General features: G+C 39.9%; 1 protein-coding gene across 2 annotated transcripts in view; it reads left to right on the plus strand.

The window, feature by feature from the left end:
- IGF2BP3 (insulin like growth factor 2 mRNA binding protein 3) overlaps positions 1 to 21,773 on the plus strand; it is a 131,001-nt gene that overhangs the window by 81,528 nt on the left and 27,700 nt on the right. For both annotated transcript variants that reach the window (XM_057733057.1, XM_057733059.1), the window contains exons 4-5: positions 12,483 to 12,534; positions 12,632 to 12,695. In XM_057733057.1, the coding sequence (XP_057589040.1) occupies positions 12,483 to 12,534; positions 12,632 to 12,695 (116 nt within the window). The remainder of the gene's footprint in view (positions 1 to 12,482; positions 12,535 to 12,631; positions 12,696 to 21,773) is intronic.

A 21,773-nucleotide genomic window follows, 5' to 3' on the forward strand; every position in this document is an offset into this window, starting at 1 on the left:
CCTAGGTGGCGCAGTGGTTAAGAATCTGCCTGCCAATGCAGAGGTCACGGGTTCGATCCCAGCTCCAGGAAGATCCCACATGCCGCGGAGCAACTAAGCAAGCCCGTGTGCCAAAAAAAAAAAAAAAGGTTATTACGGAATTCGTTGGGATTAGATGAGGGATGAGGTTGGAGAGCAATACACGATAATAGTTTTAAATGAACCACATTGCGTGGATTTTCCCCCCTCTGAGAGCCATGGGGAAAGGGTTTTAAATTTAAAATTCACATAGTGTAGTGGGTTTTTGTTGTATTCACGGCTGAACATAAACTTTGAAATAGTGTTTCTGTATTTGAGGAAATCATCAGGTTACAAACCTTCCAACCCATCTTAGAAATTGGTGCTCAAATTTTTAGCACCCCCTGCTACTAGCATGTAGAGAGCTGACCATGGTTTTGCTTCTAAAATATACCCATATAATATTTTGATTTAGTGAGTGATGACAGAGCCGTGGAGTTGCCATGTGGACAGCTAGTATGTGGAGGTATGTTTTGAAATGACCAAGTAGAAGCCACAGAGCATACGGTTTCCAAACCAAGTATATGCTGGGAGTGGTGAGTTGTAGACAGGACTCTGGGAATCTCTGCAGTCAAAGAAGGAAACAGGAAGGGGTAGTTTGAAGATCAGAAAATTGAAGACCCCCCCCCCCACCCGGACCCCCAACATCTTAGAGGGGAAAAAACCTGTGTGCACTTGGGTGGTGAGTAAATAGAGCCTCTAAGAGGTGACCTTGCTATTTCATAGACTTGATTTAGTGAAAAGTTTGCAGTTAACTAAATTGTCTTCCTCTGAGTATAACTTTGCCTTGACTGCTGATGGACCTTTGCTGCTTATTAAAACCTTAACAATTACCTGAGCTTGTCCACTTCCAGTCCCAATTCATCAGTAATAGGTGCTGTCCAAGTTGGTGTTCGGATCTTTTCTAAACAGCATGAAGCAGGATCATGTTATAGTCTGAGTTGTGGAATCTAGGTTGAAAAGCTTGTGCAATAGAATTTGGTACCAAAAGCAGTACTCAAGGGCTTAATTAGCAGTATAGCAAACACTGGGCTCCAAGTAAAGCCCTGATTTTGAACACACACTACCAGAGACTGAGAGCAGTGGGTGAGTGTGGGGACACCCGACCAGTGCATTTCAGAATGGGGAAATGCCAAGGACATTTGTGTGGGCTGCTTTTGTCACTAGTTTGTCAACACCGTGACGACTTGTCCACAATCACTGTTCAAAGACGACTAAATTTAGGACATACGTCTGTCACAGGAAACACGCCGCAGTGGAGGGAAGGGATTTCACTTGCCTTGTCCCCAAGCCACTCTCGTCTAGCACCCTCATCTAGTCTTAGCAGTACCGACTGGGGGCTGCTACCGTGGGGTGCCGTGGTTAACATCTTTCCTTCCTCTGCCCAGTCCCCAAATAGTGTATGCGTCTGGCTTTGCCATTTGTTCAGTTGTTTCTCCAGCTCTCTCCAGCGAGAGCCTTAGGAATAGGAGAGGACACTCATTTCTTGACATTACCTTTTTTGCAAACATTGTAAAGGCCCATATAATCCAATTTAATGATTATTTCATCTTTTTTGTCTTGATTGGGAAATTACTTGTTCATTGTAGAAAATTTGGAAAGTGACCAGGAAAGAAGAAAAAGCCTTTCTCCTAATGGCTACATTGCAGTGTTAGACACGCGATTGGTTCAGTCTAGTATGATAGCCATTTTTCTGCAAGGTTGGGTCATGTCTGTGTAAGTCTATATCCTGTTATGTCTTAAACATTTTCTTCTTTATTGGAAACTTGAGCTATAATTGACATACCATAAAATTCGCCCCTTTAAAGCACACCGTTCAGTGCTTTTTAGTGTAGTCACAAGGTTAGGAACCATCACCACTATCTAATTCTGAGACGTTTTCGTTTTCTCAGAGAGTAGACTCAGAGCATTGACAAGTCCCTGCCCCTGCTCCCATCCAGCCTCTTCCCTGCCGCCGGCAGCCTTTCCTCTTTCTGTCTCTGTGGATATGCCTCTTCTGGGTATTTCATGTAAATGGAATCATATGATACAGGGCCTCTTTCATTTAGCATAATATTCTCAAGGTGCATCTATGTCGTGGTACGTACTTCATTTCTTTTTATGGCTCAGTAATATTCCAGTGTATGAGCACCCACATATTATTTACCCGTTCGTCAGTTCCAGATACGTTGTTATAAGGCCCTACAGAACCCAGTAGAATAACTAGTACACATCTGAAGGACTCATTCTTACGGGAAGTATTTTTATCAATATTTACTTTGGAACCAACCCCTTTCTTTATTTTCCTTCTCCAGATGCTACTGTCTTTATTTTTAAATAAGTTCTAATAGGGTCCGTGGGTAAAATGCCAGCATGTGAGATGGCCTGCTACCACTTTTGGAGGCCATTATAATTTGGGGTATGTTTCATCTCATTTAGGTGAGTCACTTTTTCTTTCTCCACAGGAATTCTGATGTTTTATTTTACTCATCTCCACAAAATAAGAAAAAAATGTTTTTCTTTTTTAACTATGTAAAATGCACCATCTACTAATATTCCTACAGGAGGGGCCTTGGGTTTTTGTTTGTTTGTGTTTTGTTTTTATAATATGTATTTATTTGGCTGCACCAGGTCTAAGTTGCGGCATGTGGGATCTAGTTCCCTGACCAGGGATTGAACCCAGGCCCCCTGCATTGGGAGTGTGGAGTTTTAGCCACTGGACCACCAGGGAAGTCCTAGGCCTTCTGTTTGAATAGACAAAATGGGAACCTAGTTCTCTGCTTACAGTTTAACATTTTTGATGCCTGGAAGAATTTTCCACTGGCTAGTTTCTCATTTCAAACATCCGAAACCTGGTTTCTTCTCCACTTACTACATAATTCTTTTGTTTTGTTTTGTTTTTTGGTTTTTTTGTTTTGTTTTTGTCTTTGGTCATGCCACGCAGCATATGAGATCTTAGTTCCTGCACCAGGGATCGAACCCATGCCCCCTGCAGTGGAAATGCGGAGTCCTAACCACTGGACCGCTAGGGAAGTGCCGACTTACTACATAGTTCTAAGGCAGGGAGCTACAGGTGCGTTTGTGTCATAATCCACAAAGTCCAGCCCTGCACACTTGTGTCAGATGTCTGGTGAGGTGGCACAGGGTGATAGAGTTCTTCTGGAAGCTAGTGATTTTAATTTAACTGTGGGCTATATGATTGCGAACCTTATGATAGCCCTTTAATCTCAGACTCAGTGTCTGTCCAGCTGGTTCCCTCTAACTGGATCCCCCACATGCTTGGCCCCTCTCCAGCACCACCCGCGAGGGGACACATGACAGAGGTGAATTCAGAGTGGAAATAGACAGTGGTCTGTTGTAATTATTTTAATCACCATTTATCTCTTGCAAATTTAAGAAAAAATAACTGTATGATCTATTGCCATGGTCCTTCCTAGGGCCTAGAAGGGGTTTGTGCAAACAAGTACTTAGAAGCTTAAGGAAATTACTGGGAAATTGGCGTTCTGATACTTATCTTAATGAGGACAAAGGCAGAGACTGAGGGAAAGAGAAGATCTGGGCAACTTTTTATTCTAGTGTGCTCTTTTTGCCTTGTTGGAAAAGGTTGGTAAACCACTGCTTAATCACTGCCTTTACCCAGAATTATGTTGGGATCCTCAGTCAGGCCTTTGAACTCCGGTCTTCTCCCTTTCCTCTAGTAATGTGTACCTGTTGGGAGTGGTAATTCCTGCCACACTTTATCCACTTGAGGTGCTTCTACCTTTTGGCGGCTGTGAATAATGCAGCTATGAACAGAAGTGTACAAATATTTCTAAGTCTCTGCTGTCAGTTCTTCTGGGTATATACCCACAAGTGGAATTGTTGGATCATATGGTAATTCTATTTTTATTATTATTTTTTGAGGAACTGCCATACTGTTTTCCGTAGGGGCTGCACTATTTTACATTCCTCCCAGCAACGTATGAAGGTTCTAATTTTTCCACATCCTTGGCAAGACTTGCTATTTTCCTTTTTTTTTTTTTTTAATTATGGCCATTCTAGTGGGTATGAAGTGGTATCTCATTGTGATTTTCATTTGCATTTCCTTAGTGACTAATTGTTTTGAGCACCTTTTCATGTGACACACATACTTCTAAAAACATCTGGAGAGACCCACCAAACTGACAGCGGTTTCTTTTAGTACTTGGTGGAGTAACTTATTTGGAAGTTATTACCTAGTCAAAAGGGACCCTAACTTTGTATTATTAGAGTGTGTGTGTTTTTTTTAAACCAGTATTTCTGTTAGAAGAAGTTAATGCTGATTAATATCTTCATCTGATTGAGGTAAATAAACTGAGTACTTGGAACATGGGTAGGGAAGTTTATTGACCCTAGGAGTTGATAAAGTTCTTTACCTGCCAAAGGATGATTTTGAACTTGCAAAGTAAGGATTTAGATTGCTTTCAGTCTGTACCACTGTATTTTATTCTAATCGTATCGGGGGAAGTGAGGCAGCTTACTTGACCAAGTAGTTAAGAATCTGAGCTCTGAAATCTGGCAGCTGAGGTTTAAATCATTTCTACATCACTTAACTATCTAAGTTCAAATACTGTTTAACTTCCCCATGTCATAATTTACCCTTCTATAAAATGGGATGTTACTTCATGGGATTTGTGTGGATTAACTGAGTTAAACATTTGGGACAGTGCTGCTACTAGAAAGCACTTAAATATTATCACCCATAATTTATTACTAAAGAAAAAAGGCCATTGTCTTGGAGAGGAGAGAGTGGCATTAGATGATGGGCAGGACACACTGGGCCTTCAGGGCACTTGTTAGGGACTTTGGATTCTATCCCAGATACAAAGGGGAAGCTCTTAGAGTTTATTGTAGGATGTGAGTTGATTAGCTCAGCTTTTCAAAATCAGTCTAGCCCAGTACTATCCATTAGAAAGCTAATTCGGGCCACATACACAGTTTAAAATTTTCTAGTAGCCATGTTAAAAAAGCAAAAGAGAAAACAAGTGAAAATTAATTTTGATAATATTTAACCCAATATATCTAAGATATTACAATTTTAGCACGTATTCAAAATGTTTAAACTTGAGGTTTTATATTTTTTGTGCTAACTATTCAAAGTCTGCTGTTTGTTTTACAGTTAAGCATGTCTCAGGTGTGGATTCGCACATTTCAAGTGCTTAATAGCCACATGTAGCCAGTGGCTGTGACCTTGGACGATGCAGGTATGACTGTTATGAGAACAACTGGAAACAGAAATGAATGTGGCAGACAAGTTAGGAGAATGCTGCAGTAGTCCAGAGAGAGATGCTGAAGGCTTGGTCTAGTGTGGTAGCAGAAGAGAAAGCAGCGGGCAGGCCCAGAGCAACAGGTAGGAGGGAGCCTGTGTAGGTGGGCTTTTATTGTTGAGCTTGAGGGAGATGCAGGTGCCGTTACCAAGGCTGAAGGCAAGGTTTCTGGCCTACATAACTGTGGATGGTGTTGCCACTTACTGTAAAATGCAGTAACAGAGGAGAAAGGGACTCAGTGTTGGACTTAGGCACAGGTGTCAGGTCTCAAGCACTACCTGAATAAGGTCCCTGCTGATGCTCCTCTTTCTCTGACTTTGAGGTCTGGGTGAGTGGATGACAACTTGGACTGTTCTCTCTCTCGGTCACTCTGATCACAGGATTTTAAGGAATCCTGAATTATTGTATAGTTTCCTCCCCAGGTTAGAGGATGTAACTTGTGAAAGTTGAGGATGGCTAGAAAGTTGTGAGGTCAGGAAGGTCTGTGTTACATTGGAGGCTGAGATTCTCTCTGGGTGTTCACCCCTGACCCATCACTTGGCTTGTGGGATCTTAGTTCCCCAATCAGGGATTGAACCCGGGCCCTGGCAGTGAAAGTGCGGAGTCCTAACCAAGGGACCACCAGGGAGTTCCCTCCCTCTTGGTTTTATCTGTGACGAAGATGACGTGATGGCTTGTGTTCGTCAGTGATCTGGGCTATGTGTGTTGACCTCCTTGAGCTGAATGTCCTTTTCGAGAGAATGGTTTGAATGTTATCCAGGTAATTATAATGGTAACATTTTAGAGAAATCTACATTAAGGTAGATATTTTTAAAAACTATCTTGTATTTGAAATTTGTACCATTATTAATTAGAAGTGCTACTGGAATGTGCAGTATGGAATTGTTTTTTGTCTATTAATGTAGCTGGTCTTCTGTAGATAGACCTAAAATAACAAAGTTCCTGGGGTGATTTTATCCCTATCTGGCAAACAGCTATGGTTCCTGTTTCTATAAAATGTGTTGAGCTGTATTTGAAGGAAGTTCCCTTCATCTCTGATGGCTTTTGTCGTGTTTCTGTTGAAATGAGGAATAGGCAGAATGGCTTCTTTCTTGTAACCCCTTCTCAAAGTCTGAGTCTGGTTTTGGTGTTTGGGAGGTTATTGGGGTGTGTGTGTGTGTGTGTGTACGTGCGCAAGAGTGAAAGGTGTGCTGGGGCAGGAGAGTGTTAAATATCCTGCTTTTAATTTTAATTTTACAGGTTTTTATAATGCTTGTGACTTTCCACATCTGCATCTTTTTTATACGAATTCATGATAAATTCCTATATGTTTATATCACTGTGGACTTTTAAATGAACCTGGAATTTGTTTCCTTTGCTCTTAGGACAAAAACTATTCTGTGGCTTCTTTTTAACCCCTTCCTTACCTGTTTTTGTTCCTCACTGTTTGGCTCACAGGTAACTAAGACATGGTCCCTTCCCTTATGAAGTTCAGAGGCTCGTGCAGCCCTGTGGGGGAGGAGCCGCACTGAAGGGGACGCAGACTGTAATGCCCAGCACTGTCCCATCAGCTTCGGAAACACAGACGTCCAATGAGGAGGACTTGGAATCTATGATTATACACAGATTAGAAATTATTGGAGTATGAAAGCCAGTATAACTGTGAGGAATAGGTTACTTGTGACACACCTGACAAATAATCACATCACTATGGTTAATAATCTCTAGTCTAGTGGGAGAATAAAGATCAGTGAAGAGATTATAAAATGACATGCTTTTGTTTCCAGGATTAGGTCAGCTCAGGTGCTATGGAAACGGGGATGCTTTACACAGTCTTGAGGGTATGGCTGGAGCACAGGTGTGGGGAAAGTGTATTGAAGATGATGGGAGAGGTCGGTAGTACCAGCTTGTTGATGACCTCATACACCATGTGGAAGTTTGACATTTTGAAGATACTAAAGAGTAGTAACTTCCAGTTGGGGAGCAGTCATGGGGTGGTGGGCTGGAGGCAAGGATGTCAATTAGAGCCTTGGTTCAGATGATTCAGAGGTGATGGGACCTGTGCAGTGGGTGTAAAAAATGAGTAGTCAGTGGTAGATTTACCTGCAGAGCATAAGTTACTCCATGCCCATAGGGGCTCAGCTGACATATAGCTAGTTTTTTTTGGGGGGGGGGGTGCGCAGAAGGGAGGCTGCTGTGGCAGAGGAAATCTGATGATGTGTGAAGTACAAAGATTTTCAGTTCTTTATTGTGGTATCCCTTGTGTGAATAAACTAGGCTACTAGACTGAAGAGGGGCAAGAAGAAACTTCATTATGATGGTTTCACAAGTGTACACATAATGGCAAAACTTATCAAATTTTATGCAGTTCATTGTGCTTCAGTAATACTTCAAGCTTTAAAAAAATGAGGCCATTATCTAGCAATATTGATCTTAGTTATTTTTAACAGCTTTACTGAGATACAATGCACATACCATATAATCCACCCATTGAAAGTGTACAGTTCAGTGGCTTTTAGGATGTTAACGGGTATGTGCAGCCATCACCACCGTCCATTTTAGAATGTTTTCATCACCTCAGAAAGAATCCTTTAGCCGTCGCTCTCCACGCTCCCACTGTCACCAGCCCTAAGCAACCGCTGGTTTACTTTTTGTCTCTGTAGAGTTCTCCATAATGGATGTTTCATATGTGATATGTGGTCTTTTGCGACTGGCTTCTTTCATTTAATGTAAGTTTTCCTAGGTTCATCCACGTCGTAGCGATGTGTCAGTCCTTCATTCCTTTTTCTGGCCGAGTGATAGTCCGTCGTGTGGCTGTGCCACAGTTTGCTTACCCATGCACCTGTCCTTGCATGTTTGTTTGCATTGTTTCCACTTCAGGCCATTATGAATGAGCTTAATTCTTACTGCTCTCTGAAAGAAAGCCATGATCTTTGCATTTATCCTGTGAATCTTTGCTAGTTCTACATTTGGATGAATATTTTTAAAAAGTAGTGTTGAAAGGGCTTCCCTGGTGGCACAGTGGTTAAGAATCCACCTGCCAATGCTGGGGACATGGGTTCAATCCTTGCTCCAGGAAGATCCCACATGCCGCAGAGCAACTAAGCCCGTGTGCCACAACTATTGAGCCTGTGCTTTAGAGCCCGTGAGCCACAACTGTTGAGCCCATGTGCTGCAACTACTGAAGCCCATGTGCCTAGAGCCCGTGCTCCACAACAAGAGAAGCCACAGCAATGAGGAGCCCGCACACTGCAATGAAGAGTAGCCCCCACTCACTGCAACTAAAGAAAGCCCACACACAGCAAAAAAGACCCAACGCAGCCAATAAAATTAATTAATTAATTTAAAAAAAAAGCAGTGTTGAAAAAAAATTAAAAAAAAAAAACCCAAATTAAAAAAAAGCAGTGTTGAACATTTGAGATTTTTAAGTCCTAAATATATAAAAAAGGGGGAATTCCACCAAGACATTTCCTCTGAGGCTTTAATTTGTTTGGATACCTTCTTTCTCCTCCAATTGGAATTTAAACTTTCCGGCGAGAAATGTTTCCTTTTGGGCTTGAGTGAAATACATTCATCTAGGAATAAGAATTTGGGTTTGTTAAGAGATTTGAGAAAATGTTGGAAGTGTGCAGTGAAAATATATACATTTATATATTAACTTCTAAACAAGGCTGTTTAAAGGAAACATTTGTGGCTGAGCTAGATGGGAGAGGTAGAAAACACAAGATGTTCTAGGAACAGAGAGGAGACGAGAACCTGGAGGTGGGTGGTGTATGTGACAGGTAACGGGAATATTTGTCTTGTCTCCCTAGTGAATGCAGGATGAGTCAAAACATGAGAACTTACCAAATGTAGGTTGTATTCACTCTTTGAGAGTCAGTGGGTTGGAGCGGCATGATAGAATTGGGTAGTCCTACTTGACATAGCACATCCAGACAAATGCCTACCTAATAGATTGGAGGAAAACTCATTACTGTAGTATTGCTCAATCATTTGGGGTTGGAAACCCTTTTGGGATTTGGGAATCTTGACTGGGTATTCACAGGAGACAGAATTCTCCTGTCTCTCAGTTGTGATTACCCCCATAAAACTTTGAGATGGCCTCAAAACCCCCGTGAAATCCATTTGTGGTATCTAGGTTAAAACCCCCTAGGTTGTGCTAAATTGTTCTCAACTAGGTACCAAGATTGAGGCTTGACTTGCTTTTTGTTGTTGTTGTTGTTGGTTTTTTGTTTTGTTTTTGTTTTAAGGGTTATAGGTTGTTTGTTTTTTTTGGTTTTAGAGTCAGGTTTGTTGAAGTATAATTTACAGACAATAAAATTCACCATTTCTAGTATATAGGACAGTAGTTTCTAATTTTAGAGATTTTTTCACATGGGATGGTTGACAACCAGTAGCATTTATTATTACTTAGGAATAGAATGTTTAGCTCTTACAAGCCATTTTGTTTTGAACATACTAAACTTTATATAATACATGCAGTGAAAATTTTGATGGACATTTCCTCAGTTTTCTGAGTTAAAAATTTACTTGTATTATTTATGTCTTGTGTATTATATATTCACATATAAATATGTGTCCATACATATCAATGTATATATAATTTATATATCACTTTGCCGATGGGCCTTTTGGAGACATTAGTTTCATTAGCATTATTGTGGGTTTAGTTGACTGTTTATAAATCATTGGTATTTAACTTTTGTAGTGTTTTCTCTGTAGTAGTAAAAGTTAATGTATTAGTATAAGCTAAACTATGTGGAGATGAATGTCTTTAGTGAACAAATTGCTTTTATGCTGAATGAAGGATGATATTTATTTAAATGAAAATATTTTAAATTGGCTCTTACCCCCTACTTCCTACATGCCTCCTCCACCATCTCTAGGCACCTCTGTACCCCCGCCCCTCAAGATGTCCAAGTTGCCATAAAGCTCTACCGTTAATGTGGCTTTCATTCAGAAGCTAAATTTTAAATGGTAGATATACGTTTCCTGCTGCTTTAATTATTTAAGATGGAATGAATTAAATATCTTGTTAGAATTCTGTTAATTTACACAGAAAACATTTATTGGTATTACTTTTTTTGTTTCAAAAATAGATTAAACAGTTTTAAAAACTACTTAATTTAAAATTTTAAATTATTTAACTTAAAAATAAATAGGGGCTTCCTAGGTGGCGCAGTGGTTGGGAGTCTGCCTGCCAGTTCAGGGGACATTGGCTCGAGCCCTGCTCCAAGAAGATCCCACATGCTGCGGAGCGACTAGGCCCATGCGCCACAACTGTTGAGTCTGCGCTTTGGAGCCCGTGAGCCACAACTATTGAGCCCATGTGCTGCAACTGCTGAGGCCTGCAACTGCTGAGGCCCACGTGCCTAGAGCCCATGGTCCGCAACAGGAGAGGCCACGGCAATGAGGAGCCTGCACACCGGCACAAAAGAGTAGCCCCCACTCACTGCAACCAGAGGAAGCCTGCGTGCAGCAACGAAGACCCAATACAGCCAATAAATAAATAAATAAATAAAATAAAAAATAAAATAAAAATTAAATAGTTAAAAAAAAAAGTAGATTGCTGTTGAAAAATTTTAAAGACATTACACGTTGTGTATTATCTGTTTGTATAGCATTGTGGAAAGTTTCCTGTTTTTTGGTCTTTGTAAAATATGTCTCTTATCAACATTGCATGCATGGCAAACTTACCTCTAAAACAGGTGAGCACTGTTGTAAAGAGTACCGTTCCTAATAAGCTATACTAGTATTTCCTCCTGAGAACTATTCACTTCATTCATGAACTATTTGAATGTCTTTTTGTGCCTGTGTATTTTAGGTGCCGGGATAGTGCAGTGAACAGACAATTCCTGTTCATGCTGAGCATGCATTCTAGTGGCTGAGACAGACAAGTGAAATTTTATGCAGTCAGTGAAGTGTTCTGAATTAAAAATAAAAAATTAAGCTTTATGATTTAGACAGTAGCTATAATTTGAGACAAAGATCAGTGTGCTTATAGACCTTACCCACAGGAAATTCACCATGTCAAAACTTACCTATGAAAATACTAACCATTCCATTCACAAATAGGTGTTAAACCACGCCCCCCCACACCCATTTTAAATAAGGTTATCTCCAGACACCTGCTATAGATTTTCTTCTGTACTCAGCAGACAAAATACAAGCCTGAAAGGCACCACATGAGATAAACAGTCCTTTTGAAGAAATTACCTAAAGTTTGGTAGGAAATTACCATAAAAACTTATTTAGTGGGTTTCTTAATGGTTTACTGTGTCCTGGGGGCCAGAAAACATTCTCAAGGGACTGCCCTTCAAATCTTGCAGTTAAATCGATGAGTAAGTGGTTCACTATAAATTAATAGAAGCTTATTTTGTTTTACTTTTCAAGAAAAACTTGTTGCAGTTCTTGGAAGCAAAAGATAATTGAATTTGGTTTATACCGATGAGATGTACACCTGCAGTTTCGAGTACGATAAAATTTAGTTGCTGTTTTAACAGCCTTTCATTAGAGTAACATGCATGTGCAATAATGCAGCTACAAGAAAGACAGGCAGTTTCCAACTGTACTTTTTCCAACCCAGTGTAGGCTTACAAGACTCACAGCACAGAGTGTGAGTACTTTGCATACTTTCTACTGTCTAAGAATTGATAAGCCACTTGAGTAGTCTTCAGTTCAAGACTCCAGGCAGAATATCTTTCTTCATTTTGCTAGCCTGCCTTGAAAGTAGACTGTTCTGATACATCCATTATAGCTGTAAAAGGAAGCTGTTTGAAAAGGAACATCTTAAAGATAAAACTTAACTTGGGCTCGTGACTTGCCCTGCAAGGAGGAAATGTGACGATGTGTTGGTGGTGTGTATATGAGAAATACGTGCTTCTTTGTTCTCCCGCCTTAGGAACCAGCGTCTGTAGCTTTGAACACTTTTGCTGAGCGTCTGTAGCTTTGAACACTTTTGCTGAGCCCCTTTACTTTTTGGTTAAATCAACTTGAAGTCAGGGACCTCGGAAGAGGCTGGAGAGAAAAACTCACCATATGCCTTTTGTAGACCCAGACCCCATTTGGGGGGGGCTCATTTCCATCACAATTACTTTGTGATTTTAAAACCTACTCCTGCCCTTGCTAATAATTTAACATGGGAAACTGAAAACTTGTAATTTTCTCTCCCCCTCCTGATAGGTGCTGGATAGTTTACTAGTCCAGTATGGAGTGGTGGAAAGCTGTGAGCAAGGTACATGTCTTCTCAATTGCTTTCAAATTTGTAAAAGGAAGAAAGTAGAAAGAAAACTAACTTTTTTTTTTCCCTCTTCATTTTTTCCTTCCTCTAGTGAACACTGACTCGGAAACTGCAGTCGTAAATGTAACCTATTCCAGTAAGGAGCAAGCTAGACAGTAAGCAGTTTGAAACTTTTAATCTCTGTATAACAACTAGGTTAAATATAGTACTTATATTTTGGGCTGATGGGTAGCAGACATAAACTTTATTTTGCAAAGTTTGACGTTGTAATTTTTAAGTTTGGAAGTCTAAGAATCTACATTGATTAAAGTTTTATTACATTTTCAGTATCTTTAATGCCAGTAATAGAGTGATATAGTATGAAGCTGAATTACATCTTGTTTGCAAAAAGCTCTGGGCCTGGGTATCATTGCCCAACTACATTAAAGACTTTTCTTCTTATTACTGGTATGATACATACATTGTTGCTGTTTTACCCAAAGCTGGTAAGTTGATCATCTGTTAACTAACAAGTGTTCAATGTTTTCTTGTTCGCTGATTTTTCTAATGATTACTGTGGTCATTTAGGAGTGTGCAGACATGGGATTAATGTAACTTGGTGGAAAAAAAAAATATTCCAATGCAATAGGCAAATTTTCACAGATCACAAAATCTCCCCTAGGAAAACATGATTCTGTAGACTTGGGAATAATTAATGATTGACTGCTAGAGAGAGGAAATGAGGATCCCACAAATACTGCTTTGACTGATCTGCTCAGAACACAAACGTGGAGGGATGGCATGCAAGGTGCTCAGCAGTGCTGAGTGTCAGCAGACCAAGGACGTCTTAACCACCGCCAGCTAATGTGCAGGCGGGAACAGACCGTCTGTCCTCTGTGTGGGAAAGGAAGGACCATACTGGCTGACCCTGAGCCCTAAAGGGGAAAGGCAAAACCAGCAGCAGGAGTGGGAATAGAGCTGGGTTACCCATGCATGGAGGGACTGTGAAAAGGAAGATAGGGCTGGGAAAGAGATGGAAATTTGCATAACACAGGTGGAACTCTACTTTTTAAATTGGTAATATTCACATGGTTCAGAATTTTAAAGATCTAAAGGTGTATGTAGTGCAAGTCTTCCTCCCAGTGCTGTTCCCCAACTATTTTCTTCCCTGCCTCGGAGATAACCGTATGGAAGACTAGTATGTGTGTGTATTCTTCCTCCTTTTTACACAAATGATACCATAGCATTTGAGTGTTTTATACATGTAAATGTGTCTCTTATAGTTGCATAGAATTTGATTGTATGGATATGGAATGACTTATGCCCAAATTGGATTTTTAGTTCTCTTGCAGTTATGAACAATTATGTATAAAATCCCTTTTGCAGTCATTTTGCAAGTGTGCAAGTATAACCATAGGTTAAATTCCTAGAAGTAGGTTTGCTGAGTCAAGATGGATGTGCATTTTTAAAATTTTGTTGGCTTTGATGAGTTATCTTGCCTAAAGCTTGAACTAGTTTAAATTCCTGTCAGCACTGAGTCCATTTCTCCTTAATTCTCCCTAAGGGTGAAAAGTAGTATTTAATTATGTTAATTTCATTTTTTTTTTTTTTTTTTTTTTACTTAGGAGCAAGACTTGAGATTCACTTTGAATGTTTTAATATGAGACTTTTAATATATTTTTTGATTTTTTTAAATTGAAGTATAGTTGATTTACAGTGTTGTACCAACTGCTGTGTAGCAAAGTGACTTGGTTTTATATATATCTACATTTTTAAAAAAATACTCTTTTCCATTATGGTTTATCCCAGGGGATTGGATATAGTTCCCCGTGCTGTACAGTAGGACCTTGTTATGTATCCATTCTAAATGTAATAGTTTGCATCTGCCAACCCCAAACTCCTGGTCCATCCCCCTCTCTCCCTCCCTCCCTCCCCCTTGGTAACCACAAGTCTGATCTGTCTGTGGAGACGCTGAATATATTTTAAAATGTTCAATTTTTACTTCTGTTTGTATCCTTCATTAATTTAAAAAATGTTAGTTTATGTGAGGATGTTGTAGAAGTTGTGGTACGAGTTGTAAAACAAACTGATTTCTTACAGACTTTATTCTTCAATCATGATATAAGAGGGAGAATAAGAAAACGTCACATGTTATACCTGAAGTAGATTGGGGGTAAAAGTGAGCAGTGAGAACACAGGGGCTGCACTCATTTACATGTTTTAGTCTTTACAAAGATCCGTAATAAATACTTGGTAGAGCCAACTCACTGTTAGGCGGAAAAGAAGGGATAACATAAATCCAAGGATATTTGGAGATTGTTAGAGGCCTGTCCCAATTGCCTTACTTGACAATTTATGCAAGGCTAGCTAGGGAGGGAGGGAAATGCTTAATTTAACAGTTGTGTAGCTTTGTGGGAGAGTGCCTGTTGGAGACATGCCGACGCAGCTTTGAAGAGATTTAAAGTGCACTTTAGTAGGGACAGGTTGACATTTAACCACCCCCACCACCCTTTAAAAAAATAGCAAAGCATTAAGACTACAGGCACAGGAAGGGTGGGCTCCTAGCCGAGGCAGAAGATGCTCCTAGCCTGACGGCAAGCTGAATGTGGAGAGATTTCAGTTCCAAAAGTACTTTGTAGTGATTGTGAGAAATTGTCAGGATCCTGTTGACCACCAGGAGGGAGGAAAAGACTGTTGGGAGTTTGTAGTTTAGGTAATTTTATAATCTAAACAAATAAAGTGGGCATTTAAATGAGGGAAATAGTCATCGGGTCCTTTATTCTAGTAGTCAACCCATTAACATTTATTGAGTACCAACTATTTATTGAGTACCAATCAATAAAGGCAAAGTCTCTGTCCTCAAGGATGTGCTTTCTAGTGCCGAAAGAGTATTTGGAGAGGGATTACCTGATTCAATTTCTGTCCCAGTTGGGTTTCCTTCTAAGAATACTGGGTTTTCTCCCCCTTAGGAATTCCAAAGATCAAAGAGAATTAGAAAATAAGTGGCTATTCAGAGAAAGTTAATAAATTTAAAAGAATGGACAAATGAACCTTGTGTACAGTGTTATGAAACTCTCTATTAAAGTTTTCTAGTAAGTTTTAAAAAGAGATGTGAAGTATATTATTCTTTGAGGAGAATTTTATTTGAGAGGCATTCGATATAGTGGAGAAAGCATGGACCCTGAAGTCAGGCATCTCTGACTGTAACCTTGACCTCTCTGAGCTTCACTTTTCTCAGCTACAAAATTAGGGCTGACAAGAAAGGAATATATCCATGCATATATGCTCATATTTATAGACAGTGGTCTTAAACGGGCAGGCACCCAGTAAATAATAATTCTTGTTCAACCCACTGGTTCTGAGTGCCTGTAGAGCAGCTAGAAGTGGCTTGAGCTGGGGAAGGCTGGTCTGTCCAGGACTTGCTCCGCTGAACCCTGTGAGCCTGCTCTCTGAGCTACGCCAAGACTATCTGCTGCCTGAAGACTAATGTGGCATGATTTCTTCTTGCCTTTCCCGTGGCAGCCTTCCAAAGCTCACTCCTTTAGGTGGTAAGGGCTGAGTTGATATTCTCAGTTGACTTCTTGGGCTTTTTTTTAAGCGTATGTTAGGTGGGTGTCTCTGGAAAGTGCTTGTGCAGATGTGAGTAGAGCGTGGAGGTTAAAAGGGTACGCTCCAGAGTCCGATTCTGTGGAGTGGACGCCCTGTACCACTTTTCTAGCTGTGACTCTTGTCAAGTTAATCTGTCTGAATTCAACCCTACCTGTAAAATGGGAAAGTAGAGCTCCTAAATTAGCTCCTAAATTAGCAGCTATTTCACATTTTCCCAACATTTTTCACTGCTGTTGATAACCCTGTAATTGTACAGGACACTTCATTTCAGACAGTGGCTGGCCACTGACTCTCAGGAGTTAGGGATCTAGTTCAAAAGCCTGTTTTTACTTAAAGCTCTATGAATGACACTTTTAAGAGGATTCCTTAATAAGGCTATGTCTCTAAGAATTTAACTTGGAAATTCCTGCCACCTTGTGGCTAAGAAAAAAATCAAAGGTTAACAGTGCCAGTATTACTAGGAAATGCATACTTTGTTCTAACCTCAAGCCTTGAATTATTAATTTATTAAAATAATAAGTAAAAATAATGAAAAATTTAGAGAAGTAAAATATTAAAACCAGGAGTATGTATTTAGTGGGTTTTGTTCCTGGAAGAGAGACTTAAGTGTCTGGAATACCTATTCCTTCCATCTTCTAGGGATGCTCAGATAACAAAGACACTGTTCATTGGAAGATTTGTAATGGGTGACAAAGAAATAACTCTTCCAAATTTGTAGGTATTTAGTTCTTCTTCTTCTTCTTTTTTTTTGGCAACGGGGCAGGGAGCAGTTCTTATTTCTCTTTTTTGTAGTTAGGGCTGGTTATTATCTGAGGAACTTTTTCTGAAGATAAATTTGGCATTTTATTTTTTAAAATTCAAAATATAGTTGATTAACAATGCTGTGTTAATTTCTTCCGTACAGCAAAGTGACTCAGTTATACACATATATACGTTCTTCTTTATATTCTTTTCCATTATGGTTTACCCCAGAACATTGAACATAGTTCCCTGTGCTATACAGTAGGAACTTGTTGTCCAAGCGTTCTTGTTTCTGGTGTGTATTTTTGGTTGGGCAATAGGGAATATAGTTCATATATTAAAGCATTTTATTGCAGATCTTTTTATATTAGCTTGAAGATTTGTGTCAGGTACACACTGAAGTGTTTGAAACAATTTGTCTGGTGGCTAAGGTGAGGGTATTTACCCTTAAACTTTGAAAATTATGTAAACAGAAGATTTATTCTGAAAAAGAAACAATAGATCAAGTAGTGAGACAAAGAAATCCGTTGCCCTTTTTGCCATTCAGAGATGACCACTGTGAAATTTTGCCATCAGGTTTGGTAGACTTTGTCCCATGCATCACAACATTTATTTATTTATTTATTTATTTATTTATTTATTTATTTATTTATTTATTTGCTTGTTTGCTTATTTATAATTTTTATTGATGTGTAGTTGATTTACAATGTTGTGTTAGTTTCTGCTGTACAGCAAAGTGAATCAGTTTTACATACACATATACCCACTCTTAGATCCTTTTTGACCATATTGGTCATCACTACAACTTTTAAAATGCCAGACAGAGGTCATCCTGTAGAGTTGTGCAGTTGTGTTTCCATTAACTGTATTTATACTATTAGTAATCTCTGTGTGGTGTTTCATCCATACCACAATCTATGCAGCTAGTCCTCTCCTGGGCATCTAGGTGGTTTGCAGTTTTTTGCCTTTAGAACTAGTTAAGTAATGAAGTCTTCTGTAGGTAAAGACGTGGTTTGTCCATAACTGTCTCCTTAAGCTGTGTCCCTGCAGTGGTCTTCTCAGGCTTGGGTAATCATTGCTGAGTTGTGTGCCTCAACCTCTTATTCCTGCTACAAGGAGGAAACGGAATGGCATGACTTCAATAACAGCTAAGCCTCATGTTGTTAGGACCTAATGTGATACCCAGCAGTGAGGCCTAGGAATACAAAACGAGATTTTAGACGTGGAATTTAGAGTTGAAAGGGGCCACAAATCTAATCTTTCAGTTTTGTAGGTGAGGAAGCTAATGTCAAACAGCAGAACAACCTTTTTAAGGTTCCATGGCTACTTATTGTTCAAGCTGGGCTAGAATTCGGGTCTCCTTCTCACTGCTCAGGTCTGTATGTGTGTACCATTGGATAAATTTAACTTCTCTGGGTCTCAGTTCTTCTTATTCTCTCATCCTTGGAATAAACTACTTATTCTCTCTCTCTTAAGGCCCTTTCAATCCTACACTGTGATCTCCCCCAGTAAACTTACCAATGCCATTAAGTGCTACCAGCTAGCAAAACGACTCACCATTGAGAATTCCCTGGCGGTCCAGTGGTTAGGACTCCGTGCTTCCACTGCAAGGGCATAGGTTCAGTCCCTGGTTGGAAAACTAAGATCCCGCATGCCGCGTGGTGTGGCCAAAAAGCAAAAACAAAACTACTCACCGTCCTCTGAATGTCTCTTAAAATCTCACCAGAGCAGAGTCAAGTAATGATAGGAAACTGCATCCCAAGTAATTCACATGTGGGATAAACATCCTTGAGTTCTGCTGAACTGAACACATGTTTTGAGTAATTATGATGACAGTTGTTGATCAGACATCTTGCGTGTACAGGAGGGTTGGTGAAAATACTATAATGTTTTCCCCTGAACTCTGCAGACCACCAGATGGTGTGGCTGAATATTAAGCTTTGTGCGTATAACAGGAAGGGTATAGTGGTTGACTTAATTCAGAAATGTACAATCTTCAGTCATGAGAAAGTCATTGCTTGGAGTTAAGTGACTCCTGTACCTTCAGCTGTTTCCAGGTTTGGAGCACTGTGGGTTGAGGGGTTGGGAACCCTGTTTTCTTGGCAGTTAGCAGTTGGATATACAGGGCATGCTGTCTGCTCTCTGATAGGAGCAGCCTGAGTTTGGAGCCTCTGGGACTGAGACGGTGCGCTGTGTCCTGGAGCGCTGTGCTATCTGACCTCCTGAGTGAAAGAATCTTTTCTCTCCCTCTCCAGGAAATCTCGTTAAAGGAGCACAGTGAAGTTTGGAAATTATAGTTTATGCCAAGTTGAGAGAGTTGTTTCTTGGGACACATCCTTATTTGGATAGCCCCAGAATACATAAAAGTGTCTGGTGATTACGTATTTATCTCCGTTTATCCCACGGAGAAGGATATCTGTCTGTCTGTCTGCCTCTCTCTCTCTCTCAAGAAAGAAGCTGATTCCCTTTTTTGGTAACATTACTGACTTAATTCCATAGTCAAACTTTACTTACCCTGTCTTGAAGCTGTCAGTACTCAGTTTTATGGTGGAAAGGGATGGTACCATGAACTGTATTGCCTTTTATGCCTGTAGGTATAGTTGATTTCTACGTTGGGTTTGGCTTTCCTTATCTCTCTGTAAGAACCTTCAATGATCTGTTTCTTCTGGGGTTTGAAAAGGTTTAAAGTTGCTTTGAATGGGGAATTCCTTGGTGGTCCAGGGGTTAGGACTCTGTGCTTTCACTGCGGAGGGTGTGGGTTTGATCCCTGGTTGGGGAACTAGGATGCCACAAGCCACGCAAAGTGCACCCCCCCCCCCCAAAAAAAAGTTACTTTGAGTGAATATCTAATTGGTTGAAATTTTGGTAATCCCAATTTTCTGTAATAAATATACATCATTGATATTAATAAAATTCCTCAGCTGTTGTCTTTCTTTAGAAATAGCCAAAATGTTATATTTTAGGGCCCTTAATCCACATATTCCTTAAGGAAAAAGGGGAGGGGGAAGAAGCAAGGAAAAATGTGTTAACTTGAGGGTCTTCTATCAGGGCATTGGTAGAAGAAGTTTTGCAGTGTGCTTGCTAGCACCTGTGAAGCTTATGGAAAGAATGCTATCTTGAGCTGCTTTTTTTTTTATTGAAGTATAGTTGATTTACAATGTTGTGTTAATTTCTGCTGTACAGCACAGTGATACTGTTTATATATATATATATATGAAAAGAATGCCCTCTGATACAGAAATCATATGGAAATATCCCAAGATATATTGTATTTGGAAAAAAAGCAAGTCACAAGGCTGTGTATATCATGATCTTAGTTATGCTTTTAAAGTAGGTGCTGAACGTGGACACACCTGTGTCCATCTGCAGACGTTATCACAGTTAGCAGTTACTCTGGGAAGGGTCTTGCAGGGCTGGTGATGGTGATAGGAATTTCTTGATACTTCGTTTTTTTGTTTGACTAAGATATTTTATAATAAGCGTTCATTCGTGTGCAGGGCACTGTAGGGCAGTGATGGAACAGGGATTGAAGTGAGAAAAGGGCAAAATTCTGTGTCCTAAGAGCCTTGGTATGCTTTGTCTGGTTGCCTAGGTCTGCCATGAAATTTCATGGTTTTGGTCCCCCTTTTGATGCTGGGGCTACCCCCGCCCCTTCCGTCTAAGTCAAAAATGGAAAGATCTCCAGATAAGAAAGCAGTATGCGAACCAGAAGTGACCATTGTGAGTAACAGGCGAGAGAGAGCATTTTATGCCTGTTTTTCTTTCCCTGCCTGGGTCGAACTCGGGGCCACTGGAACACCATCTGAGCAAAGAATCTGAGTGACCCTAGAGAAAGTGTGAGGGCTTTATTTTGTTTTTTAATTTTGTTGTGCGCTGGGGGTGTGTATTGTTAGGGTTAAGTCTGTGTATGCTTCTGAAAACTTGGTGATATCTTCTATCAACTTTTTTTTGAGTTCGTCACTTATTTTTTTTAACAGATAATAAACTGCATATATTTAGAGTGTACGATTTGGTAATTTTTTTCTAATTAGTAATGTATATATGGCAATCCCAATCTCCCAATTCATTCCCCCCCAACCCTCCCAGCTTTCCCCACTTGGTGTCCATATGTTTGTTCTCTACATCTGTGTGTCTATTTCTGCCTTGCAAACCGGTTGACTTGTACCATTTTTCTATAGTCTGCATATATGTGTTACTATACGATATTTGTTTTTCTCTTTCTGACTCACTTCACTCTGTATGACAGTCTCTAGGTCCATCCATGTCTCTACAAATGTCCCAGTTTCATTGCTTTTTACAGCTGAGTAATATTCCATTGTGTATATGTACCGCATCTTTTTTATCCATTCATCTGTTGATGGGTATTTAGGTTGCTTCCATGTCCTGCCTCTTGTAAATAGTGCTGCAGTGTTGAGTTTGTCACTTTTAGAATGTGTTGGTAAGCTAGAACACAACTGTTAGGATGAGTCTTATAAACATGGTAAGTAAAAGATGCCAGACATGAGAGAGTACATGTCCACTCATATATATTTATATAGAAATTTAAACAGGCAAAGTTAACCTATGGTGTGAGAAGCCTAGGGGAGGGGCAGTTGCTGGAAGGAGGTACTGGTGGGGCTTCTGGGACACTGGTGTGTCCTAGTTCTGGATCTGGATATGCATGTTCACCTTGTGAAAATTCATTGAGATGGATGCTTAACATGGGATACTTTTCCATAAGAAGGTTCAAAAATGAAAACGCAAAAAAAGTAAAGCTTCTCTCAAAATAGATGAATGGATGCATGGATGGTTGGATGAATAGATAGATAAAGTAGAAATCAGCTTCATTTGCTTTTTTTTAAATTAAAAAAATTATTTTTTAGATTTGGTTGCACTGGGTCTTAGTTGTGGCAGGCAGGCTCCTT

This window comes from Hippopotamus amphibius, chromosome 4, assembly GCF_030028045.1.
Source record: "Hippopotamus amphibius kiboko isolate mHipAmp2 chromosome 4, mHipAmp2.hap2, whole genome shotgun sequence".
NCBI lineage: Eukaryota > Metazoa > Chordata > Mammalia > Artiodactyla > Hippopotamidae > Hippopotamus > Hippopotamus amphibius.